Source organism: Mauremys reevesii, linkage group 1, assembly GCF_016161935.1.
Source record: "Mauremys reevesii isolate NIE-2019 linkage group 1, ASM1616193v1, whole genome shotgun sequence".
Lineage (NCBI taxonomy): Eukaryota > Metazoa > Chordata > Testudines > Geoemydidae > Mauremys > Mauremys reevesii.
The window spans coordinates 11,597,695-11,625,014 of NC_052623.1; the positions used below are offsets into that span (position 1 = coordinate 11,597,695).

A 27,320-nucleotide genomic window follows, 5' to 3' on the forward strand; every position below is an offset into this window, starting at 1 on the left:
GGGTTCTTTAAAATTCTGGAGGGGTTGTTTTATTTAAAAAACTTATTTAACCTCAATGACCCATCAACATTTTGGAAAAGGGGCTATCTTTGTTAAAGATTCAACCCACACTGCCACTAAAGTCCTCCAGCAGACATCTAAGCAGAAATTGTGTGCAAGCGCGCGCACACACACACACACACACACCCCTCTTGTTTACACACCGTAAAGCAGAAAACATGGTACAGGTTACTTTTTTTATTTTTAAATTGCTGCTCTCCTTCAGGCTGAATGCTAGTGTATTATATCCTACCTGCTCCCTACCTACTCCTCTGAGCCACTGGGCTCTCCGCTGCTTGCGGAAAGCTTTCCTTCTATTACTTGGATAGGATTTGGGGTTGTGGAAAGAACACTCTCCTGAAACACTGATGAAGAACTGAATGAACAGGAGACCGCTGAAGTAGAGAAAGATGAAGGGTTCAGACCTGATTCTCCACTCTGTCATACCAGTTTTATGCTGGCACAACACTATTGAACGTACAACTATTGGAGTTGTATTTATAGCGTAAACAGGGCCTAAGTTTGCCTTAATGTACAAATCCTCATTGAGCATTTCCTGTCATTCACAGCAGAGTTTAGCCACTACAAAAAAAAAAAACACACAAAAATTACCTTTGCACATCTACTACAGACTGCAGCATTAGTACAATTAGCCTGCAAAATGGGTTGATGACAGCAGTAACTTCTACTCAACTATTTGGCACAGACAACGGCAAATTATAATAGAAAAATTTTGCAGATTAAAGCGACTTAGTGGAATTCAGAAGAGAAGGGTTGGTCTGCCCTTTGATTAAAATTCTTTGGAAAACTGTTTCAGCTCTTTATTGGGATTAGTACTAGAACTGGCTAATTCCAGGGAGCTAGTTCAAACGATGGGGATCTGAAGAGCTCTTTCTGGCCATGGCCCAGCAACCAGAATCAGCTACCAAATCTGGCCAACAGCCCAAAAGACCAAACCAAGAAAGGACAAGGTAAAGTCTTAAGAGCATAACTACCAGTGAACAAATAAATTACCAAGAACAGGTCAGCCAGCATTTTGAATTAGGGATGAGAAAATCAACAGATATAAAGCACCAGAAGTCTTTCTTGTAGTTTGCAAATACACAAAAGTTAACTGGGCTAGTCAGAAGGTGGAAACATTAGGTAACTCCAGAGTGGAGGGGGCTAGATTCCCCTCTGTTGCACCTGAACAGCAGAAATGTATATTTTGTAGGACACTACAGAAAAAGATGATCTCATATAGTTTGCATGACTTTCCGAGGTCCACTAGAACAGATAAAGATTATATGAAAGTGTTACTATGTAAAATGAGGCTGCCAGACCCATAGAGCCCAAACATGCTCTGCAGAAGATTCTTCTCCCCATCTTCTACTATGTGTTTGTTGGGAAAGAGGACCAGAAAATGGACAAGGAGAAGGGGAAAGTGTATTTGTTGTTATACCTAATAGGTTCAAAAAGTTACAAAACCAGAGGAAAAATGTTCTTACCTGAATAAAAACAGCATTCAGGGAGCTTGGGGTGTGAATAAAGGAGCTACCTATTGACTCCCTGCTTAGTCTGAATCTGCCTTTCAAGCAGCATGACCTCTGGGGCTAGTGTACACAGTGTGCCTTGAACCAAAGCTTCTCTCTCCCTCGATTAACATAAAGGGATTTGCTAGACTCTGGTCTACTCGGGGAGACAAGGTGAGGTAATATCTTTTATTGGACCAACTACTGTGAATAGAATGGAAGATATCAAATTTTGCTGTCTGAAATGGAAACTCCACATCATGAAGAAAAAGGAAGCAAAACTTAACAGTGACATCTACTTCCCGAGCAAATGCAAGAAACAAAACATCATCTCCAACGGTCTCACCCACTATAACCCTCTGACCACTAACTAATAATATCTGGGACCACCACAACACTGTCCTACTCAAGCAGATTACTGTTGGCTATCAAGTTTCAACTACTGGATTTCTGCTTTAAAAAGTTAGCATTGTTTTTAAATCAGCATATCTAATAGAGCTGGGACTCAAAGTCTGACTAGTGAAGGACTCCAGACACAGACATACTGCAAGATTTCACTCCTTTCTTCCCCCCAGAGTAATGCAAGTTTGGACTGACCAACAGGCTGCAGCACGTTCCTGCTTGTCATAGGTCTCACCCCCACTTAGAGCTGTTGGGTTCCAATGTGGGGACCTGCACTGGTTTCCCTCTAAACTAAAATCCTAGTTTAGATCTAGTAAAAGCTGCCACCACTCAATCAAGTACGTGGATTGAGACACAGTCCTTCCCCAAAATCCTAGGGGATTCCAAGAGCCCCAAATCCATGGAGTTCTTACACCCAGGAGAAATAAACCATTCCCCCCTGCTTCCTCCCCCCTCCCTTTTCCTAGGAGAGACACCGGGATCTAACTACAGAGGGATACCTCCCCCTCCCCTTTCCCTGAGAATCCACCCAAAGAAAGATCAACCAAGTCCTTAATAGAAAAGAATTTATTAAAGAATAAAAAGAAAAGTCACTGTCTCTGTAACCAAATTGGAACAATATACAGGGTCTAAACTTATCAATCTCTGGAGAGAATTCCCCCTCCCTTCTTTCTCAGTAAAAGCAATCACAGTACAGACTTAAAGAAATTCTATAGCAAAACACAGAATTGCAAATACAGAAATAAAAGTATAAGAATACTAGTTCCTTGCTAATACTCACTAGCTTGAATAGAAGAATTTATTGCAGAAACCTGGGAGGACTTGATTAAGATGTCTGGACTCTCTTAATTCCCAAGAGAGACTCTCTAAGAAAACAAAGAACAGGAAAAAAAAATCCTCCACAGGGATTTGAAAATATCTTGTCCCTGATTGGTCCTCTGGTCAGGTGTCCACAGGTACTGCTTGTTAACCCTTTACAGGTAGACAAAAACCTTAACCCTTAACTAACTGTTTATGACACTGCTGAATGCAGTCTTCTTTGAAAAAGCTGTGTATTCCCAAATCTAATCCTGGTTTGCTGCTTCACCACAGTTCTGAGTAAAGATGTAGGAGGGTCACCTTGGTGAAGTCAGCAGTCCATCCAGTCCCAGCTGGCAGACATGGAAAGCAACATCCACTTAGCTGGGCTTTCTTCCCAAAAGGGGGCAGCAGTGAGTTATACAAACCTCCTTTTCTCTTTCCCTACAGTTCCAGGGTCTTTCCCATACTAGGGATCTGTCCAAAGTCATCCATCAGTGGCCAGAAGCAAGCTCCTCCATTACAAATAGCGATTTAGTCTGTCTACAGGAGGAAGGATGGTAGAGGGGTTAGGAGCTAGCTGGAGACTTGGGTTCTAGTCCCTGCTCTGACACAGGCTTCCTGTGGGACCGCTCTGTGCCTCGATTCCCCAAAATGGGGATAACAGTGCACTCTGATACTACAATAAGGGGGGCCTGATAGGTACCGAAGATAAACAAAAGGCAGTCAATACTAGGGAGTTGCACCACTGCAGCTTCACTGATCACTTGCTACCAGTGCCAGAAGTGGGGGCAATCTCCCATGCAGTCAAGGCCTAGGAATGCTGGCCCCGACTCGGGAGAGCTACTCCTTTCTGCCTATAGTCAGGGGTGCACAGAGAACATGAAGAAGGGAGAAAAGGATTTGCTGAAACTACTCTTTTTGGTGAGGGAGTGGTGGTTTCAAAGTTCCTTTTGGCACTAAACAAATACCTAGGAGAACTGTAAATATGTACAAGTTAGTTACCCATTTACAGTCAGAAGACAGGAAAGTTTGGTTTTGTTTTCCATATCCAGAGCAACCATCTTCTACCTTTGATCTGAGAGGCAGATACTTGTGTTACAAACTGGCATGCAAAGAATTATAAAGCTCACATGCTTTAGGAATAAGGTTTAAGTTGTATTACAGCCAGTGTTCCTCAGAAATGGAGCAAGACCCCTACGTGACACAGAAGATTCCTAATTCCAGCTGAAGAGTTGGATTTGCTACATCTCTTAACCAGATGACAGAGCCGTTTTATTAAATGATTTCAGTCCACCTCTCAATATTTGAGTCTGGACAGGCACTCCTATTGTTCTTTAGCCGTTTATAAAGTTAACAGGTAGTAAAAGGGTTGGTAGCCAAAGGCTAGTAAGCAATAGAAAATGTTAGGGTGAAGCCCTCCCTTGAGATTACTCTTGAATGAGTGCTATGCTTCCTTATAGCATAGTCATAGGGAATAGAAAAGCATCTCAGACATTTCACCTTGTTCGGCTGGGTGACTGAAAATAGCCACAAGATGAAAAACAAACCAGCTGGCCAACTTATCCCAGCTGTAATGCAAAATCAAACACAGCAGCGAGCTGGAGGCAGGTTACATGACAAGGAATGAACTGTCTACTGATTGAGCTCTAGTGTGCACATGTAGCTTCAGGGTGGTTTAGCAGAAAATGCCACCTGTTGTCACTTCCTGACTAAGGCACACAGAGCTATTATTTCTCCCCTCCCTGCCCCCCAGTTCCCCCCCGCCCCCGAGAAGGGGAATAGTCAAGCAAGGTGGGGGAGGGAAAGGGAGCAAATGAGATACCACCTCTCACAGCTCAAACCAGTTTTAATGAAGAATTTTACAGATTCCAACACACACAGTCATTCTGGCAGAGGGCCCAACCCAGATTTCACCAAATACTAATACAATCTTCAGGAGACTGCATAATCCAGCATGAGCCACCAAGGACAGCAAGGGCTGTAGCAGGGGTTCTCTTTTTGAGGCCCGTCCCAACACGCTATAAAAAGGCATTAGGGAGTAGCAAGCAGGGCAACTGCCTGGGGCTTTATGCCACAGGGGCCCCCGCAGAGCTACACTGCTCAGGCTTTGGCTTCAGCCTCGAGTGGCGGAGCTCAGGGCCCGGGCTTCAGCCCCATGCGGCAGGGCTTTGGCTTTCTGCCCTGGGCCCCAGCGAGCCTAATGCTGGCCCTGCTTGGGAGCCCCCCTGAAACCTGCTCACAGCCCCCCAGGGGGCCTCAGCCCCCTGGTTGAGAACCACAGGTCTGTAGCACTCTGCAGAACAGCAGCTCTAGGAGGACCGCTACACGGCTACTTGACAGTAGTGAGGCTATACCTATCACCACTTGCCTCTCCTGGAATCGACAAACGGAACCATTCAATTTGGAACCAAGCAATCTGCAATTCTACATGAATGCAATTAGGTCTGCAACTGGAACCCCCACCCCCACGTCCCATTGTCAGCACAGCTGTTGAAAGTGTGGGTTGATCAGTCATTTCCAGGGGTTTAGCGGATGACTAAACCAACCCACTCTGATATTGAGAGAACCATCTAAATGCAATATCATCAAAGGCAAATAGTTTATTACACTGGACAGAGAGAAGTTTGCTCCATGTTCCCCCCTACTGCTGAGCTCTATGACATCTTTTCCAAGTTTAGCAGGGCCAAAAACATTGCTCTTGTTTCTACCACAGTTGTGGGAAGAGATACTTCCAACTGTCCATGTCTTTTAGACAGTAAGGTGAGCCCACACACGTCTGCCCACACTGCCAACAGGGTATACAGTATGTCTAGTCTGCTCAATCAGGAAGCTCCAATGGTATTCCCTTCTGAATTTACTTTGGACTCCATTACCAGCTAAGAAATTCCTTTATCTGTGGGGACAGCTGTACTACTATCTATTGTGGCCTCAGGTCCACCTTTGTCTCCTGCACGTCATTTACATACATTAATTCATTAGGCTCAGGGCTTTCATGCAGTTTTAAATCATCACTTTCTGTGTCAAGCAGAGAACCTTCACATTATCCCCTACCATCTGAAACCTCTCCTCCTCTGTTCATATTCTTTGAGAACATAGAGAATAACCTCAGATAACATACAGTATTGCCTGGAAGAGACCAAACTATTTGAAATGGATGAGTCAAAGAGAACACATTAAAAAACACAATGAGGCTGCAACCCCCGCTGGAAAGCACAAAGCTTAAAAAAAAAACAACCCACAACACTATATCAAGAGCTGAGAGGCAAAACTGGGGAAATCTTTTGACAATAACCACCTGCTGGCAGGAGGATATAACCCATAAAGTCCCAGAAATGCATGAGAATATTACTGAAGCAACTGTTTTCCCACAGAACAGAGATCAGTATGGATTGGGGGCTTATGGAAGCATCAATATTCAGGAGTTTCACTACAGCGGGTCCATGTCCCTTTACTCAAATTCAACTGAAGACTGCAATATGGACACATGCTAAGAATTTTTTATCATAGTGATGACACAACAAATCTGACATGATCTATTGTGTGGGGAAGAAGCTGATCACATATGAGGCGATAATTTAGCCCCCTTACTAAATTGGCCGCAGTCATATTACATTACACTGTGGTCCTATCAGAATTTTACAAAATAAGCCAGGTCAGTACATGGACAAGAAACCTCCAAGGAACACTGGATATTTAAAGTGATGCTGGTGGGCTTTCACTTTGACTACAATATTTTTTACTTTCTGTCCTACACTGCTATGCATTGTTTAAATCTGCTGCATCTATCCCAGAGATGGCTGCATTTTAGTGACTGGTGAAGTGATGCATATATAGTCCTGTGGAAGAGATGAGGTTTAATTAATGTTCTGAAAGTGCTTTGAAATCCTTGGATGAAAGGTATGGGGATAAATACCACATTTTCTCTTCAGACCCTCTCCAGAATTTAAAAAAAAAAAGTGTTCACAATGTAGATAGGTTTGCAATTTAACCTACAATTTCATCAGGAAAGAAGATGAAATAACTAGTGACACTTCACTGCTATCTTCTGATCAGATGGGCCAGGGTGAACTTGAATCAGTGTCAAATAAACCCCTAAACCATTTATGGACTCTTACAGGTTTATGTCTATTATACAGAATCATGACTGATACGACTAAGGTGTTATTCCCATGTCCAATTTCTTATGTACTGAACAGCTTTCAAAAACTAGTAACTGTTCAATGCATCTAAAAAAGAAAGACAGCTCGTTATTAGCATGAATGCCTTCCTTCCCTCCCGTTACATCTGCATGAGTTTGGACAGACTGGCAGCTGAATGGCAGGTTGAGGAAACAAATCCAGGAACTGAATTAGAAAGGGATATAACCCGTGGAAGATTGTAGCCGTTTCTAATGTCCATTTCTAAGTGTGACAGGGTCCCAGTGGGGACCAGCTGTGATCAATCAGAGTGAACTGCAAAGAATGGGGCAGACGATCCCCAAAAAGCTGGTGGATATTCCAATACTTAGATTTACCAAGCCAGCATAAACCAGCTTCACTACCTTACTAGTTACGCAGAAGTCCAAACAACACAGTTCCCTTAAAGTGATCCAGCCTCAGGCCTCCATCCAGGTACCTAAGTCAAATATGATGATTTCTGAAAATCTTATTTACTGGTATAAAAGAAAAGATTCTACCAATCCTAAAGGATCAGACACATTACTTCCCAGGTTATTGAATATTCCAGATCTTACCCAGATACATGCTACAGCCAATTCTTATTAACTAAACTAACATTTATTAAAAAACAAAAAAGAGAGAGAATATGGTTAAAAGATCAATATACATACAGACATGAGTTCAATTCTTAAGATTCAGATTCATAGCAGAGATGGCGAGCTTTGTAGTTGCAAAGAGTTCTTTCAGAAATAGTCCATAGGTTATCGTCCAATTTTTATATTTCAGGGCGATCCAGTTAGAACTGAGATCTCAGTCCTTATGGCCTAAGCTTCCCCTGTATGAAGCCTCAAGCAGATCTGAGATGACAAAATCAGGACCCAACAGTCTTTTATACAGTTTTCTAGCATCCACTTGACCTCAGCCCTGGGTAAATAACAGGCTTTTGATGGAACTTCCTGCTTTCTAAACATCACCAGTAATTAGCTACACAAATTAACATAGGGCAATTTATCCATTAGGCAGTTTATTACGAACTTCAAAGAGACATAGACAAGACATTATTTCACCAAAGATTCATCTAAATATTAATATTCCCTTTTGATCTCTGAATTAGTGGCTATAGTGAAAGATAGGAACTGTCCGATTACATGGGTAGCATCTAAAGATACACACAATTAATATTACCTCTAACTTCTAACAACATAGGTTTGCATTTCAAAGTTCTAGCCCATGGGTTCTCAAACTGGGGGTCGGGAGGTTATTATGTGGGGAGTCGCGAGCTGTCAGCCTCCACTCCAAACCCCGCTTTGCCTCCAGCATTTATTATGGTGTTAAATATATAAAAAAGTGTTTTTAATTTATAAGCGGGGGGGTCGCACTCAGAGGCTTGCTGTGTGAAAGGGGTCACCACTACAAACGTTTGAAAATCATGCCTATTTGGCAGCCAATGGTCCTAAGTAACATTTCTAACATGTCTTTAAAGGTCGGCTTTGGGTCAGCGTGCAAGCTGTTTAATCCTTTCTGGCCATGAATTATATTTTGTATAAGATTTTCTGCAATTATATAGCAGTGGTAGCAATAATGATTTGCATGGTTATAGTTTATTAGACAATGTCACACTAAGGTTTTACCAAAAAGATGTATTTCTATAATAATTAGTATCCAGCAAGATATCATGAAGCTGACAAAAGAAACGTGCAGCTAAAACTGAGTCTCTCTGTTTAAAAAGCCTTAAAATCCTTTGTTTTCTATAGCTCAATGGTGTAGTGAGAGCAGGCAGGAAGAGAACGTAATGGTTCTTTCCCTAGTTCCACCAATTTAGAGGTGCCACTCACAGTAGATTGTGCAGATCTTCACGACTGCCTTCTTTCTGGCATGGTTTGATCAGCAGTGAAATAGAGGTAATAATGAGAATTATTTGTTATCGTTAGGCTTCAGAGTTAATACATCCTTCAGATGAATGGGATCAGTTTATAAAATAACATGTCAGTTTACATCTGGTTCATATCTTGAAGGTTATCTTCACAGCTGTAAGGACTACAGACTTTATATTACAATTCTAAATATCAAGATGGCCCCCTTGGGGGGAGGGGAGCACCAAGCCTCTTTAATACAGCCCAGTCTGAACCATGTTTCAAATGGTAAAGCAAGTAGGATGACTTGTGCTGAAGGGGACACACATGTTAACTGGACAATCAGCTTTTATGGGACCTATTTCATTAGGTCGCATGCTGCATCTAACCCCCTCCTGAAGGAAGTCTAACATTTCACTGAGTGACAGATCATCACTGCACTGGCACTGCTACAACCCTAAACATACCCATTGCTTAGCAGCTTTAATCCTGAATTATTTTTCCCCTTCCTGCAGCACAAAGCTGAGCTTGACAAGAAAATGAGCAAACTGTACAAACAAGAAGGCAGCTCATTTATAATTTGAATGTTGAACATTCTTAAAGTTCTCATGTGTTTATTATGTTTCTATCCACTGAGAACCTCAGAATTTCAGGCACTGACTCTCAAAACCTGAAATAATGAATTCGACCAATGTTTTTAACACTCTTCTCCTTCAAGAAAAGAGGTGGGAGGTACTTAAAAGACAATGTTATTTACATTTATTGCGACATGTGGGATATGCAGATGTATATTTGCTAACAAGCATCACTGTGTCCTATCAGGTTCTCATCCTTATGTTTCCACATAGAGCCAGCTGGCTGGAATCAGAACAACCTGCTACAATTTCAGAGCCCCCACACCAAAGGTGAGGGGACAGCAGAGCCAGGAGCATGTAAAACTAGGGTGACCAGACATCCCGATATTATTGGTACCGTCCTGATATTAGTGGCTGTGTTTTATATAGGCCTCTATTACACCCCATTACTCCCGGCCCATCCCAATTTTTCACACTTGCTATTTGGTCACCCTATGTGAAACTATCCCCTCAGGGAAACTGTTCTTTGAAAGGGGTATTAGGCTTGCATGAGTGGTTCACACAAGTCTGGAAAATTAGCTTGCAGCAGCAAAGGTCAACTACATAAATATTCAATACAGGTAAGAGACGTATACTGCTCAGAGAACTTAACGAAATCCCCAGTGGTTCCTAAAGTAAGCCTGAGCACAAATTCAGACTACCTCATAATGAACCAATATATTTCCCAAGGTGGAAAAACACGCTACACAAGGGATGGACCCAAAATTCAAGCAGACATACATCCAAAGCAACCCCATGGACATTACTTCATATTTATAAAATAACCAAATCATATGCATGGCTCATTTACAAATGGATGTACAATACAATCTCTTCAAAAACTTCCTGTAGCTTCTTCACAAGTTCTACCACCTATTCTAGAGAAAGGAACTTCACTCTGTTACTTTCTATCCCCATCCCAACAAACTGCTCCCGTTCCACTTCAGAAAACCTACATCTCAAACCTGACATTCAGCCTCTGGATCTGCTCACCTGCAGGTGAACCCGGTCCTGACATTCCAATATAATGTACTGAGATACCGTCTGCCCTTCTTAATTCAGGGGCCAAATCCTAGTTTTAAGAAGATAGTCAAAAAGCAACACTTGCAGAAGCCTTCAGTGCCACATTTCTACCCCAGTGACCAAGATTCAACTCCTACAGAAAGCTTAACAGTCGCCACGGTGCACCACGTTCCACAAGAGGCCCTATGATTTGAAGCCAGAGGACTCTGTGTTCACACGGGTAACAAATGGAGCAGTGCTCAGGGAAAGACTGAGATACCCAAGGATCAGAGTTAGCTGTTACAGAATGGGCTGGAATATCACATAGGTGACAATCGAAGAGAAGAATGCAGGGGCTGATTAAAATTAAAACTACTTTCTAAACCCTTAAAACCTTGCCAAATATCACACATTGTCTTCCACATACTCTCTGGCTGTTTGGAGAGCCAAGCAAGTATTCAAATCAGTTAAAACAAAAAGGTAACTTGCCTTATATTCTCTTCTCATGGTCAAGATGTTAATAGCTCGGCCAAATGAGCTGGTCTTGCCGGAGAAAGGAGAAGAACCCAAAATTCACTCTAATGAACTGGAGTTCATCCCAGGATTGCTGCACGAAATAACCTTATTCCATACAGACTAGCCCAAGCTTCAAGCTTGTTCCTGAACTACACAGGACTTCATTTCTCCAGCATCTAGCTTTATTTTTACAGTATAGCTGACTAATGAAGCAATTCAGCAGGTTTTTCAGTGCAAATAACCGTGGTGCAATTTTAGAACCTCTATTTTAAAGAAGTTCTGCACCAGCTGCAGTCAAGCAGCAAAAGGGTAACCTCTCCACTAGATCTGGGCTTTATGAGCTATAAAGAGAATATGTGCTACTGCCGTCATTTTAATTAGCCCAGCCTCAGAGTTGGAACTGCAAGAGGCACAGAGACAGCCTCAAGGTAAATGTCCTTATTTAAAAAATAATTCCCGATGGAATGACGCTGTAATGTTGTGCTGTTCTGCAATGAAACGTGCAAACAGCTCTAGAAACAAAATAATTTAGATTCTCTCATCACCTGACAATAGAGATCACCCCCCTGCTGCCCCTGCAATCTTTGCCCAAGCGCTAACGTGCCCAGAGGCAGATCTGTCTCTTGCCCAGAGAAGTAAAGGCTGTGGCCACTTAGCAAGGAATGAAGGCACTGCACCCAGGGATTTTATGTAACCTGCCGCCTACACACAAACCGAATGGGCAAGAGCGGAACACAGAACAGAGGACCCTGTATCTTCCCTATGCACCACTTCGCTAGTAGGCCACATAATTTTCAGGCTAACCATGTGGTCTACTTTATTCTATACAGGTTCTTATATGGTGTTCATCACCAAAGCACCTTCCAGTAATGCATTAAGTGACGTGACTGACATCTGTCACATGCTTATTCTCTCATCCTCTTCCCGGGGGAAAGGTGTGTGCAGAGGTGCATTTTGGTTTGGATTTTTATATATATCATATACAATGTGAAGAGCCAAGTGGGCGAGCGGGCAGGGAGGCGAGCGGTGGGTGGGGGACTGAGGGACGCAGCAAGCCAGCGGCAGGCCAGGGGATGAGGAAGGGCGTGGGGGGGCGCGAGTGGGGAGGGGACAGGACGGGACCTGGAGCAGAGCCTGGGAGGAGCGGGGGTGGATTGTGGGCAGGGCTCATGGCACCCCAATGTGTCCCGATATTTTAGTGTGGTGATCTGGTCACCCTAGTTATTGGGGTATTGCCACCCTTACTCTGCACTACCTTCAGAGCTAGGCAGCCAGAGAGCGGCAGCTGTCGGCCAGGAGGCCAGCTTGGAAGGCAGCACTGCCAGCACCCGCAGCACAGAAATAAGGATGGCCTGGTATAGTATTGCTACCCTTACTTTGAGGCAGCAGCCACTCTCCAGCCACCCAGCTCTGAAGGTAGTGCAGGAGTAAGGGTGGCAATACCACAGCACCTCAACAATAACTCTGCAAACCCCCTCCTCCCTGCATCCCTGTTTTGGGTCGGGACCCAGTTTGAGAAACGCTGGTCTCCCCTGTCAAATCTGTATAGTAAAGGGTAAAAGAATACAAAAGACCAGGTTTCATGGTCCATTTGGTAGGGCCCTAAGTGTATAAAGGGAGGGCTTTTATGAAAGCCTGAGACACACTAGTGATTAATATCTGTGAATTCTATGTGTTAATACTACATAAGGAATTATGGATAATTATTAATATTATGCTTTACAGTCTGTGATCAAACAAAGGGAGAAACAAGTTTCTCCCAGACAGGAGGGAACATCACAGCTGCCTACCCGTCTCCAATGAAATTACGCAAAACCAAAAACAATGGAAGCCCCATTTAAATTCAAATCATCAGGGGATAAGAAGCCCACAAGAAGGAAAACAGTAGCATGAGATCATCCTGTCTCTTGAAACAAGGTCACTGAATTTTGGAAAATATAAGCAGAGACAGAAGCCATATTTGGCATCCATCACTAGACAGACACAAGGGAACAGTTCTCTTGCAAGCAGAAAAGGATGGATCCTTCAGTTAAGGCAGGGTAGAGGTGCTGAAGTCTCTGGTAACTGAATATAGGTGAGAAACCTATTTAGGCAAAGATCTTTCCCCTAGGAAGACAGGGGAAACCAGCATCCTGAATAACGCCTGTACTTTGCTAGATTAAGTTTTAGACGTGTTTTCACTTATTTGCATCGCTACTTTTATTTTTCACTTGGCATCACTTGACCTATGTCCTATTGTTAATAATTTTGTTTTATTTTACTATGAACTAACTCAGTTAATATGTTTGAAGGGCAGAATATATTTACCCCAATTAAGTTAAAAAACACAATACAGCTTATATCTCTATAAGGGAGAAACACATCTTATTATTTCTCTGAGCTATCCAAGAGAGGACAGGACATGCCATTTGGGGAAACTCGGGACACGGCGTGCGCTGGTGTCACCTTGCTGGTTGTAACCAAGCGTGGTGGAAGTCAGAATAGGGCTGTAGCCACACTACTGGGGTCAGAGCTGCTGAACCAGGGCCGTCTAGTTCAAAGACACTTAGGTGTGCCCTGCATGCTTGTAGACTGGCTGTGAGCATCCCAGGCTGGGAGCTACAGCAGCAAAGCACTGTAAGGCACCCTGGGTTGCAGGGCAAGTGGTAACACAAGCCTCTACTGCTCTGGAAACAGTGATAAATACACGGAGAGAGAGAGCTATAGCTTTGTGTTAGAGGAGGCAAGGTCAAACAAATATGCCTTCCACAAGTGGCGAGCTCTGTGTTAGTCCTTAGCTCCTGTGGGAGTCCATTCCTCAGTCTTGGAGAGTGAGAGCTCAGGTCACTCCTTAAACTGTTTTATATATGACAGGATATCACACAGCCCAACCCTACTCCTAAAGCTAGAAAAATGTACTACAAATAACAATTGTACACTGGTAGGGAGCTGGCCTTGATTATATAACAGTTCATGGCCTAGAGGAAGGTCTTGTGTAGAAGAGGGACTCAGGACACCTACATTCAATTACTGGCTCTAGACAAGTCATTTAGTCTTTCAATGCCTCAGTTCCCCATCTGTACAATGGGAAAAATAGCCCTGCCTCACAGAGGTGTTGTGAACCCCAGAGTTACAAACACCAGAGTTATAAACTGACCGGTCAACCACACCCTTCATTTGGAACCAGAATTACACAAACCCCTCCCCCCCACACACACACACAAAGCAAATACGTACTGTACTGGATTAAATGTACACTACTAGACAAATGAAGGGAAAGTTTAAAAAGATTTGACAAGGTAAGGAAACTGTTTCTGTGCTTGTTTCATTTAAATTAAGATGGTTAAAAACAATATTTTTCTTCTGCATAGTAAATTTGCAAAGCTGTATTAGGTCAATGTTTAGTTCCAACCTTTCAAAAGAACTAGAACGTTTTGTTCAGCATTACAAACATTTCAGAGTTACGAACAACCTGCACTGGAGCAGGGATTATGAACCCAGGTCTCCCTCCCCTTTAAGTGAGTACCCTAACCACAGGCTGTAGGGTGCGGCTCGCTCACTCGGTCCTGTTGAAGCTGTTGCACTTTGTATAAATTATTATTCATTGGCACAGGGACTTGAACCGTTAGTCTCCACACCCCAAACAAGTGCCCTAACTACTAGGCTAGAGAGCGAGTCTTTCACTCACACTCTCTCTCTGACTATTCAAGTATGTTATACAAACTGGAACAGCTTCAACAGGAGAAATGGAGAGATTGCTTGCTCGCATTATTTAAAAAAATAAAAATAAAAAGAGTTAAAAGTGGCCTGAAACTAAACATTTCATTTGACCCAAACCAAAATTTTTATCCACTTTTTGATTTGCCAAAAATTCAGAACAATCTGGGGTTTGGTTCAGGTCAATTTTTTTCTTCTTTTTTGTTTCTTCAGAACTGCCAGCAAACCAAAAAAAAAATCAGTTAATCACCCTGCCCTAGCTATAAATACCTAAGACAGATAGATACTACTTCCCTACCCACGAGGATTTTGTGAGGGTAAGTCCCTAAATACTTGTGAAAGGGTCAGACACTATGATGATGGGGACTATATAAATATCTAAATGGATTCTAGCTCCAATTTCTACAGTTCTCAAAACATCGTTGGCTCCAGGATAAATCCTTTTTCCATTTCTGAATAAGCCAAAGACTGCGCTGTCCATTCAGGTTTCCATGCAAGCTGGAACAGGCTCCTCACATTTTCAGATAAGATTCTTAAAAATGCTCTAAGGAAGTAGTAATGGTCTCTTCAGTAACGTGTTCAATGGACAATGCCAAAACTGTAAAGCCAGTATCAATTCTACAGAGGGTCAAGTCACATTAAATAAGTCAAGTCGAGAGCATTTTACCAGGTAGGTCACCTGATTTAACCTTGACGCACTGGCAGTGGGCATTACCCAGTCCTGTCAGCACTTCTGCCTTGGCAAACAGACTAAGGTCAAACAACAGAGAACTTTTCCCAACCACTCATTCCACCTTTCACTAAAATTCTCCCATGTTACCCAATCAAATGCCATTAGCATTTGCAGCTCATGCCTCTCATTAAGGTGCCTGTCAGGCAAGTGATTTAACATCACTGGAACTGACTGAAGCCAGAAGCAGAAGGCAAAAGGTCAAAAATCCTTGCTGATCTAGAAGAGCACCAACTAAAAGCAGCTTTCAATACCTTCTCACTTATTATGCAAGTTTCCTCAGAATTGTGGCAGAGAAGAGGATGCAATAATTATTAACACACAGCTCCAGCAGAAAGTCGGAGTTCCCATGAGGCTGGACTGGGAACAGAATGATCATACACATGTATATGGCCACTGGCCTGTATTTTTTAATTTGATTCCCATCCATCAGCCAAGCAGTGACAATGGGGCTGAATTAAGTATTTCCAACACTTTACATCTTGAATTAGCTGAATGGATTCGTTTATCTTTATACCTTTTTGTTCTCGGTCATTCTTCACCGTATCTATCCAATGTATCCTCGGTCTTCCTCTATTTGCAGTCCCTTGCACTCTGCTATGTATCTCCATGTATAGTATCCTTTCCGGTCCATTCTTGACACCTCTCTCTTTAATCTTCTGTAACATTTTTATTTCTTGCCCTGTTTTCTTATGACATCATATTTTATTTTCTGCAGTCTTAAATCTCTCAGTACTCCCCTCAGCCAGTTCATTTCTGCACTCAGTCACCTATGTTCATCAGCTCTCCTCATACTCCAACACTCCAACCCGCGCAGCAGTATCAGCATGACAACCGTCCCATAGAGACATATTTTCATTTTTACCAAATGACTTTAACCTTCCAGATCTTACAGAATTTTCCAAATGCAACAGCGATTACAGAGTCTTCTTTTTATGTTACTTTCAAATTCCCATTCTTCAATTCTAGTCCTTCAATATACAAAAACTTTTCCACTTGTTCTAGTTCTGTGTCTGACTTTCATCTTTGCATTTTCCTCTTGTCTGCCAATTGCCACAGTTGTGACTTTGTGCTGATCTTCAGTCCTAATGTTCTGCTTTCTGCGTTTACCTTTTCAGTTATTTTTTGTAACTCCTTCTTAACATCCAATCTTGATTTTAAAATTGTCACTAATGGAGAATCCGCAAGAAGCCTTTGTAAATTGTTAGATGGTAGTGCCCTTTTTAAAGATAAGGGATCCATCAAAGAGTGCTGGAAGGAACACTACCAAAAGCTTCTAAATCGAGACTCGACTGTGACTGACACCATTGACTCCATCCCTCAGCACCCAATCTGGGAAACTCTTGCCAAACCACCAACACCTGAGGAGGTCTGCAAAGCAATTAAACAAATGAAGAACAATAAAGCTCCAGGTCCTGATGGCATACCAGCTGAAGTACTGAAAGCGGAGGGAGAAACACTAACAAGCTTCACTTGCTGCTCCTCAAAATCTGGTGCACTGAAGAAATCTCTGCTGTCTCACGTAATGCTAACATTGTCATCATTTTAAAAAAAGGAGACAGGGCCGACTGTGGCAATTATCAAGGTATTGCCCTTCTCTTCATCGCTGGGGAGATCCTTGCTAGAATCTTACCAAATCACCTGCTTCCTCTTGCAGAGGAAGTACTTCCAGAGTCCCAGTGTGGCTTCAGACCATCACGAGGCACCACCAACATGATTTTCGCAGCCAGATAGATCCAGGAAAAACGTCAAGAACATCACCACCAGGAGCTGTATATGGCCTTTATCAATCTGACCAAAGCCTTCAATTCTGTCAATTGTGTGGCTCTGTGGAAAATCATGTCAAAGTTGGCTGCCCAAGCAAATTTATCACCATTGCAAGACTCCTCCACGACCAGATGACTGCCTCCATCTTGTGCAGTGGCTCTACCTCTAAGCCCTTTGTCATCCGAACTGGCGTAAAACAAGGCTGTGTACTGGCACCCAACCTTTTCTCCATTTTCTTAGCAGCTATGAAAACATTAATCCAAGACCGTCTACCACAGGGCACTGGCATCCAATATCGGACTGACAGCCACCTCTTCAACCTTTCTCGTCTCTATGCCAGAACTAAAGTAATATCGGCAACAGTAGCAGATGATTGTGCTGTAGTTGCATACTTAAAGGAGGATCTACAAACAGCCTTTAATTGCTTCTCTGAAGCTTACAAAAGCCTAGGGTTAACTCTGAACATCAGCAAAACAAAAGTTCTCCACCAGCCAATGCCCGGTCAATCATCAGACCCAGCAAAGAAGGACTACATTTTCCAGTTCTTCTTTGTCAGTTTAGAATACTTTCCCTGTCTTGGTAGCCATCTCTCACAGATGACAGACATAGATGTCAAGATTCAGGATAGAATCCACTGCGCCAGCCGTGCCTTTGGCAGACTGTCTCGCCAGGTGTTTAACAATCACATCATCAGAACACAGACTTTTGGTTTATAAAGCGGTGGTAATCCCAACTCTCCTGAATGGCTGAGAGACTTGAGTGACCTACAGAAAACACCTGAAAAACCTGGAATGTCAGCACCGGCACTTTCTTCGGACGATCCTCAACGAAGTGGGAGGATCATCGCACTAATGTCAGTGTGCTCACAGAGGCCAACATCTTCAGTGTTGAAGCCCTGGTTATCCAGCACTAGCTGAGGTGGAGCAGGCACTGTGTGCACATGCCTGATGTATGCTTACCAAAACAACTGCTGTATGCCCAACTCAAAGGAGAAAGGAAACGGGGAGGCCAAAAGAAACGCTTTAAAGACATCCTCAAGATAAATATCAAGAGATGTGGCATCAACACCACACACTGGAAGACAGCAGCCCAGGTTAGGGATAACTGGCAAAGACTTGTCAGACAGGTAACGTCCACTTTTGACGAAAATCGCCTTGCCCTGGTCACAGAAAAACACCAGAAAAGAAAGGACAGACAACTATCACGCAGCAATTGTAGCCCAACCCTGTCTTCCAACACCACCTGCAACATCTGCCAACGACCCTGTGGCTCAAATATTGGACTCTTCAGTCACCAAAGAACCCATGAAAAATAAAACCTACGAGGGACCTCAAGGGATCGCCGATGATGTACTTGCCTGTCTTATCACAAATAACTGATCTTTTTTACTTCATCCTGGTTTAAATCCAGACTGTTCCTCTGCAATGCCGTTTCCACATACTTCATTCTCCTCTGCAACATCTTGTTGAATACATTTCCTAGAACACTCAATAAGCTGATTCCTTGCTATTTACTGCATTTTCACTTATCCCCTTTTTAATAAATCGGTACTATTATTGCTTTCCTCCATTCGCTCAGCTCTCACTCTTCCTTGTAAATCTTGTTAAACAGCTTGTGCATCAACTTTACTGTGAGTACTTTGCCTGTTTGCAACAGCTGTGCAGTCATGTTGTCACCTCCTGGCACATTTTCCTATTTCAAAACTTTCTATCAAGATCTTTACTACTTCTAAGAATTCCCATATCTGCTTTCCGTTGTTTGTATTGGAGAACTTCTCCGAGACCATTTCACCTACTGTGTTCTGCACACTGTACAGCTCTTCAAAATACTTTCCATTTTCATTGCTTGTTCATCGTCAATTACTTTGCCTGTGCTTGTCTTTCACTCTTGATATCTTCAACTCACATGTCCCACTCAGTTCTCTTATCTTGCAATACAACCTGTGTCATTTCTCTTCACATATTCTTTTGCTTCTTTACATTATTCACTTATCTCTACTTTCCACTTTATCTCAAGGGCCTGTGTACTCTACAGTAAACTGAATCTACATTCTACAGCAAGATTCCTGGATTCTGTGGCACCCTCGTGTGACAGATGAAGTTCTGCAGCAGCTTCATTTAAATTTAAACATGGGGGGGTTAACTGAATATAAAAATGAACCAGTTCAGTAGTACCTCAGCTAGTCTGGTTTTATATTAACTCAATGTATTTTAGTCCCACATTTTCAATATGCCAAAGATTTTTCCATTGACAATGCATAGCTGTACACACTGCCAAGCCACTCAGTGCACAGAAACTGCGCAGTTGCAGCACTGTAAAAAAAAACTACCCCAACGAGAGGGCGTACGGCTTTCTGTGCCAGGGCTACAGCGCAGCAGTGCCAGTGTAGACACTCTGGTCGATTACAGCACTGGGATTGGCGGCATTTCGGCGGCGACGCCACTGGATGACGCTGCTTCTCGGCGGCATCTCAGCGGATGCGCGTCCACCGGCCAGTACGCGGGCGCACTAAGATGCCCGCAGGCACCACGTTGGGGACCCCTGCCTTAAAGATATCTAGGATAAACAGTTCTAGACCGGTGCTTTAGAAACATGGAGTGGTCCTGACAACATGCTTTCAAGCTGCTCCTCTAGCATCCCTCTGGGAGGGATAACTCAGTGGTTTGAGCATTGGCCTGCTAAACCCAGGGTTGTGAGTTCAATCCTTGAGGAGGCCACTTAGGGATCTGGGGCAAAAATTGGTCCTGCTAGTGAAGGCAGGGGGCTGGACTCGATGACCTTTCGAGGTCCCTTCCAGTTCTAGGAGATTCGTATATCTCCAATTATTACCTTTATTACTATCCTATTCATTTTTATTGTGGGTATTTTGGTAGCACTTGGGAGCTCCAGTCAAGGCCTCATTGTGCTAAGTCGTGTACAGACAAGCAATAAAGATGACTGTCCCTACCCCCAAAGAGCTTATGGTCCAGGTGTCAGACAGGACACAACAGGTGGACAAAACAGACAAATGGGATGAGAGAATGAGATAACAAAACAAAGTTAAGCAGAAAAATAGAAGTCTCAGCTCACTATTTGCCTAACCAATAGATAGAGCAGCAAATTGTTCTCAAGCTGTTGGAACAACAGTTAAGTGGAGCCACACAAAAAGACTGCTTAGGCTTTTGAGTAGGACCCCAAGAAAATGTATTTTCTTCCATTTACCCTCAAATGCAGTGGAGTGCGACTCATGCAGAGGACAATACATCAACTAACTGCTATAGTGTGGAAGCAGCCAAGGAGCAAAACCCCCAGCCCATGACAAAAGCATTTATCCTACTGCAGTAATCAAGCACTGGGATCTTTCCTTTCAACACATCTCTGCCACAGAGAGAGAGAGAAAAAGAGAGAGAACTTTACAACACTGGTCAAGTGATTTCCAGGCCACAGCCAGCAAGTTTCCAAGGAAATGTAGAGAAATGGAGGAAGCATTGTGTAAGTCAGCAACTGCAGTTTAGCTACTCAGTTAGTGCAAGAACGACTAGATGCTGTACTTTCTGAATGCTATCTACCACAGCTGTTATCCAAGGAATATCACAACAATAATGTTAACAGGAGCAAGGATCTTTACTTTATCTGGGCCATGCCATAAGGAGGAACAAACTGATTTCCTTCATACAAGGCATCCCACCAAGGTCCGGCATTTCTCCCCACAGAAACAGGAAGGCATAGCCTTTTCCTTTCAAATAGTATGGACACAAGCCAGAGTAAGGTACAGGAAAGCTGGCGCACAGGCACCTGTTATTAACATGAAGACGGAAACAGAAGATGGATTTAAGTCAAAGTGAAGAGGCTGCACACTTTCCATTGCTGGTAATTTGCAGACAATACATTTGAACTAGACGTCTGATCAGACTGAATCTTTAGGCCTGACCCAGACCGAAGTCCACCCCGACCCAACCAGGTCACATCATTTTTCAAACCAACTCCAAACCTTCCCCCTCCTCCCTGAATCTGAGTTGCCACCGCTGTTGCCTTCTGCCCATGGGGTCTGCAGGGTAGCATACACTGGCAATTGCACACCCACTGCTCCCGCCATTCGCTGCCCCCTGTTGCACTGCATATGTGCAGTGGCATACTCGCTCCGCACCATGCACCAGAAAAGGGGGGGGGGGGGAGGAATGGACACCAGGAGCAGGGCATACCGCTGTCAGCCATTGCCATGCAGACCCCATGGGCAGGAGAAGGAGAGTCGACCTGATCTGATGTTGAGAGAGTCTGGTTCTTTTCCCACCCAACCCAGACCCGACACATGTAGTCAGGGTCCCACTCTGGTTCAGGTCAGATCGCAGGGCTCTAATCTGAACAAGAGATATTTCAATACAACCAAACGCAAGGTCATGTGTCTTGGAACAAAGAATGCAGGTCACCCTTACAAAATGGGGGACTGTATCCTGGAATGCAGGATCACTGAAAAGGACTTAGGAGCAAAGGTAGATAACCAGTTAAACATGAGTTCCCAGTGCAATGCTATAGCTAAGAGGGTTAAATGCAATATTTGAATGTATAAGCAGGGGAATATCAAGTAGGAGTAGGGAGATGGTATTACCTCTTTGTACTGTATTAGCGAGGCCATTACGGGAATAGTGTGTCCAGTTCTGGTGTCCACACTTCATAAGGAATGTTGAAAAATTAGAAAGTGTTCAGAAAACAGCTATAAGAACAATATGAAGTCTAGAAAATATGCCTTACAGTGAGACGTACAAAGCTCTATCTATTCAGTTTATCGAAGAGAAGAATTAGAGGAGACTTGATTATGTTCTGCAAGTACCTACATGGGGAAGAGATTTCTGATAGTAGAGCTCTTTAAAATCTAGCAGATAAAAGCGTAACAAAATCCAATGGCTGGAAGCTGAAGCCAGACAAATTCAGACTAGATTTAAGGTGAGAATTTTGACCATGCGGGTAATTAATCATTAGAACAATTGACCTAGGGACATCTGAAGTCTTGAAATCAAGACTGGATGTCTTACTAAAGCTTCTGTTCTGGCTCAAACAGAAGTTATGGGCTTGATGCAGAGATTACAAGGTGCTGGTGTTTGGCCTTCGTTATGCAGGAAGTCCGACTGAAGATGACCATATTGGTCCCTTCGTGCCGTAAAAATCTATCCACTATACAGCACTGCCAATTCATTTCTCATAATGACCAGACAACTAGCCTCTCAAGCACTACCAACCTTAGCTAGACTTGAACCAGACACCTAGATGTGAAAAGGCTAATCATTATCTCATAATGATCACTATAACAGCGTTTAAAAGAGAACTGGATACATTCATGGTGGTTAAGTCCATAAATGGCTATTAGCCAGGATGGATAAGGAATGCTGTCCCTAGCCTCTGTTTGTCAGAGGGTGGAGATGGATGGCAGGAGAGAGATCACTTGATCATTGCCTGTTAGGTTCACTCCCTCTGGGGCACCTGGCATTGGTCACTGTCGGTAGACAGATACTGGGCTAGATGGACCTTTGGTCTGACTCGGTACGGCCGTTCTTATGTTCATTTTTCAAAGAAAACAGATGCCCATGAAGACAATTGTTTATAAGCTGAACACAGTCTGAAGCATGGTTTTCCCAGAGACCGAGTTAAACTTCACACACACACACACACTCTCTCTCTCTCTCTCTCTCTCTCTCTCTCTCTAAATCCAGGGCTAAACAGCCTAGAAATCACAAACATACACTCCTATCCAGTATAAAGCATGTAATTTACCTGGGCATGAACATGAATCTAGAGCTCTGAAAGCAGGAAGAGCCTAATCAGCAAACACTGTTCCAACACCCACCCCTCTGCTTTCTGAGTAAACTGCTTTCCTGCTGCTTCTGAGAATCTCATTACTTTCTACAGAGATGACAAGTGACCAACCCAATCAGTTTTTTTAAATATTAAAAACAGGCCACGTCAAAGAAAGACAATTGTACCTCATTTCAAAACCTAGTAGTCCTAAACTGTTTGCATCTATTTAATGATAACGGTAATGTATAGTCATGCATCCAACTAACAGAATTCATACTGACTGTTCCTAGAGGACTGCATGAGGTAGAAAGTGATATGTGATGTATGAGGGCCTTCTGCACTTAAATACAGGTACTGTAGTAACTACGACAACTAAAAAGCAAATGTTAAAAACTATCTTAAAGAGCCTTTTTGCTATGGGCCTTTTGAACCAAGTGTGGCATGCACAATAAAACCTTCAACGATTATCCAACAAAGGAACGCACACAGAGTAGTTAAATGCCATGAGTTACTGACCTCGGGAGTGAATACCTCTATTATGCATCAACATGTGTCTATGCAGTCCAGTCAGATCTCGTTTATCTCTATGCTGATTTCTGAACCGTAATCACTATGGTGCTCTTTCTAGGTGCCACGTGTTAATCTGAAGTTATTTTTATCAAAAAAACAAATGGAAATTGTATATAGACTAGAACTGAACAGACAGGAGTACACACAGTGAATAGGAACCCCTTAGAAGGGAAAGCCTGCCTGCAGGTAATCTACGCCAAGACTGCATACCTCACAGGGTTCTCCTCTCCCACACTGCACTTGATTGCTTGTCATTTAGAGGTAAAAGCAAGTTAGAAACTGGATCACCAGGGCTGCCACATTTCTGCAATGCCTTCAAAAATTACCCCACTTGAAGGCACAAACCCTATTTCAAAAGGACTGCAGAGATCCTGTTTCCTTTCTGAAGTACCAGGTACATGTTCTCTCTCTCACCTCAGGGCTCAAGAGTTCCAAGAGTTTGACACTGTTAGTAACAGACAGTTTTAAAACCAAGTAAAATTATTGGTTACTAACAAAAGTGAAATTTACCATAACAGTATTAAAATTAACAAACACACACACTACTCAGCACTCATAAATCAGCCATTCCTCCTTTTATTCCAGGGACCCTTATCTTCACTTCTTAACTGAAGAAGTATTTATTTGGAAACCTGCATTCATGAGTCTTCTGATCAGGTTCAAACCATTCTGAATGCAATTAATGCTTTTGGGTACCGCCAGCTATAGGATCCATCCAGATGCTGATGACACTGCTGGATGGGATGCTTTCAAGAGGCAAGTTATGCTTCGGTTGTTAAAAGCTGGCCTGCATCCAACCTGAGAGCATTTTTGCAACAACTTTTTCTGCTATGTAAATCAACTATATTTTTGTCTCCCAGTGCTCATAGGATTCCCTTCTATTTTCTTGTGTGCGCATCTGAATTCAGTGCTGGTGAAAGTGCAGGACTGGCAGCCCTGAATACTGAAGGCCACTGTTTAGCTACAGATAGTGACAGTAAAAGCAGCAACAGCACAAATTTCTCTGCTATACCTCAATCCTGAAATACAGGGACAATCACTCGGAGTGGAGGTATATCAGTCCAAAAAATGACCTACTCCTCTACTGAGACTATCAAGCTGTCAGCAAAGGAGTCAAGTGCTTATGCACGGCCAACATTTGTCTATTGGGAACCAGACTGAGACAGACAGATTTGGAGGCGAGGGGGGGGGGGGGGCGGGACTAGACAGCAAAAAAATTCAGCTGTCATACTTTCATTCTCTCTCTCCCTGCCAAGACATGATCAAACGCTTATTTCCCCAAGAACGTCAATAGGGCAATAGTGAAAAAAATATTTTTAGACTTGTGATTTTTCTATGCAAAGTATGCAATTTCTCCTTTTTATCTTTCCCCCTTATATTCTGGGACAGTGCTCTTTGCAGTCATTGGGGAGGTGGCTTTAAAACAAAAAACAACCAAAAACTACATTAAATCTGAAATTTCCCAAACAGATGACGTCAGTATCCACAATAAACAGTGAAATAATCCGCAGCTGGTGAAAAGTTGGCATCCGTTTTGAAATAAACAGATTGTTGTTTAGTCATCTTAAACCTCTCTGAAAGCAATGGGTTTCAGAGAAAGTGCCATGTGCCATCCTGACTCCCTGACACATCAGTTGAATCTAACTCATGAGCAAGATTCTCAAAACTGATGAGCATTTTTCCACCAACAGGGTGTGTCATTTATTACAGGGTCTGCACTAACCTAATATGTTATATATTCTTGAGGACATCACTTACTGAAGAAGCTGAAAACTTTAATTTAACGTTCTAAGTTTCGCCATGTGACAAACCAATCCCGTGCAATGTATGGGAAACTGAAAGCATCATTAACTAAAACTGATTATCTTCTGTCAAAGAACTAATCAAAGCTAACAGCATATAGGCCCTACCTGTGACTACCAACAAGTTTCACCGAGCAGTAAGTTCTAATGTTTTCCTCATCGCTGGGAAGGAGGGGATATAAAAACAGACCATTTCTGAAGCCTTTTCCTTACCTGCAATTGCAGTTTCATCCAAATAGGTACCTGGGGGCCTCTCCCCCTGTCCTTGGTGCAGAAGAAAACCACACAGGATCCACACTGCTACTCTTGACCACACATCCATTTCTGTATAATATTACGGACTTTATCCCTTTGTATGTCAGCTCTTCCTCAGCATCAGTCCCCAATGGATATGTTCGAGTTTCTTAGTTCACTCTGCACCTTTATATCCCAAAATGGTGTAGGAAGTAAAGTGTCTGATATCCCAGGAGCAGTGCCAGATTAATTCCAAAGGCTACAGAAGTAAAGGATGGAGATACTTTGAGGTTCTTTTCCCCTCCTCCAGCATACACTGAAATTTTGCCCTAAATCTATGGCTTCTCCCAAAAAATGGCCTCACAATTAAATTGATCTCCAAATAAAACAAATTTTAAATTAGCCTCGCTAGCCCTGAAGAAAGTTATCTTAAGTCTTGTATTTTTAAAGACTAGTTAAGATAAAATATACCTAACATTTTTGGTATTAAAAAGTACAAAAAAAAAATTCATGAATGATTTACCAGCAAAGTCTCGACTCAAAATGCTGCAGCATCCAAGTTCTAACTGTTCGCAGTCAAGCACAGCTTCAACCCACTTGCAGATTCCAAACCATTTAGCAAGACTAGAATAAACCAAACTTGTTTAAAATAATTTTCTTTTGGTCAGCTAAACGTCTGTGCATGTGACAACTTAATGCTTTAATTTAAATTTCCAATAACATGCATTTTAATCAGATACTTTTAAAGAGCAAGATATTTGCAAAGACACTAATGCACATTCTTTTAGAGATGCAGAGAAGAATTTTTAAAAACCCAGCATTAAAGTGTTAAAGCGCCCCACAGGACACAATCCTCTATTACAGTACAAAATATAAAAAACATGCCAAACAGGGCCACCTTATTCAGCTGGAGACTAACAGACCTGGACTCTGCCAGGTATCAGGTAACCTATCCCTTCCTTTGCTTCTTGCTAACACTCCCTTAAAAAAAAAAATATGGAAGAACATCCATTATCCGGTCCTCTATTCCCACTTCAGCAGCACAAAACTGCAGTAGTTTTACCACCTGAAACAGGTTTGTCTTGTCTGCTGTCTCCCAGGATTAGTATCTTTACCCAAGGCAAATTTCTCAGTTTAATCCAAAAAGCCTCTGAACCGTTTAATCCAAATTTTGGTTTACACTCAGTTTTGATCAAGATTTATTTTTATGCACTTCAGCAAATCTCAGTTTATCGTTGGGATTTCCAGATCACTTTATTTTATCAGCAACTCTTCTCACTCAAAAAATTGCCAGAATCTCTCTTCGTTTGGCTCAATTTATTTCCACCACAGCTCTCTTTCTAGAGTTGAGTGATGATCTATCACAGGCCTGTTGGATACGATAGGCTATATAAGGATTTTTTTCCTTTTACCCCAGTTTAAATCAACAGCATCCATTCAATCATGGATTTTCCCAAGAGAGTCTGTCCGAGCAGAACATAAGAAATCCCAGCAGCGTTCAGGATGGCTCTCACTCGTCAGACCTAGCGCCTATCAACTCCAGGCTTCTCCAGGGACAGTCTGCTCATCCAGTAGGCCTGGCTTCTCCCGGGATTAGTCCTCGTTGCTCCTGCGGCAGCTCTCACGCGGTAGGCCTGGGGTGTCCTGGGACAGGCCAGTATCGTTAATGCTGGTTCTAGTCTCTCTGCTCAGAACCCCCTCTCTCCCCCAGCCCTAAAAATTCCTCCCAGGCTAGCCCTTCCCCCACATACCAGTGCTCTCACCCAGGCCAACTCTTAACCCCTTTTCCCCCTCAGCAATAGTCTCACCCACACTAACCTCCCCCTATCCCCTCAGCAATGGTCTCACCCAGGCTAA

General features: G+C 42.9%; 1 protein-coding gene across 6 annotated transcripts in view; it reads right to left on the bottom strand.

Annotated features, from left to right (window-relative positions):
- Positions 1-27,320, bottom strand: part of STIM1 (stromal interaction molecule 1) — a 165,146-nt gene that overhangs the window by 137,084 nt on the left and 742 nt on the right. Inside the window, exons 2-4 of one of the 6 annotated variants that reach the window (XM_039525511.1) lie at positions 26,876-27,107; positions 25,987-26,087; positions 25,443-25,722 (exon numbers count right to left, since the gene is read on the bottom strand). In XM_039525511.1, coding sequence (XP_039381445.1) covers positions 25,443-25,551 — 109 coding nt within the window. In that variant the 5' untranslated portion in view covers positions 25,552-25,722; positions 25,987-26,087; positions 26,876-27,107. Of the gene's footprint in view, positions 1-25,442; positions 26,088-26,529; positions 27,108-27,320 lie in introns of those variants that run through there. The other 5 variants (XM_039525494.1, XM_039525521.1, XM_039525502.1 and 2 more) reach the window with 5 other exon arrangements.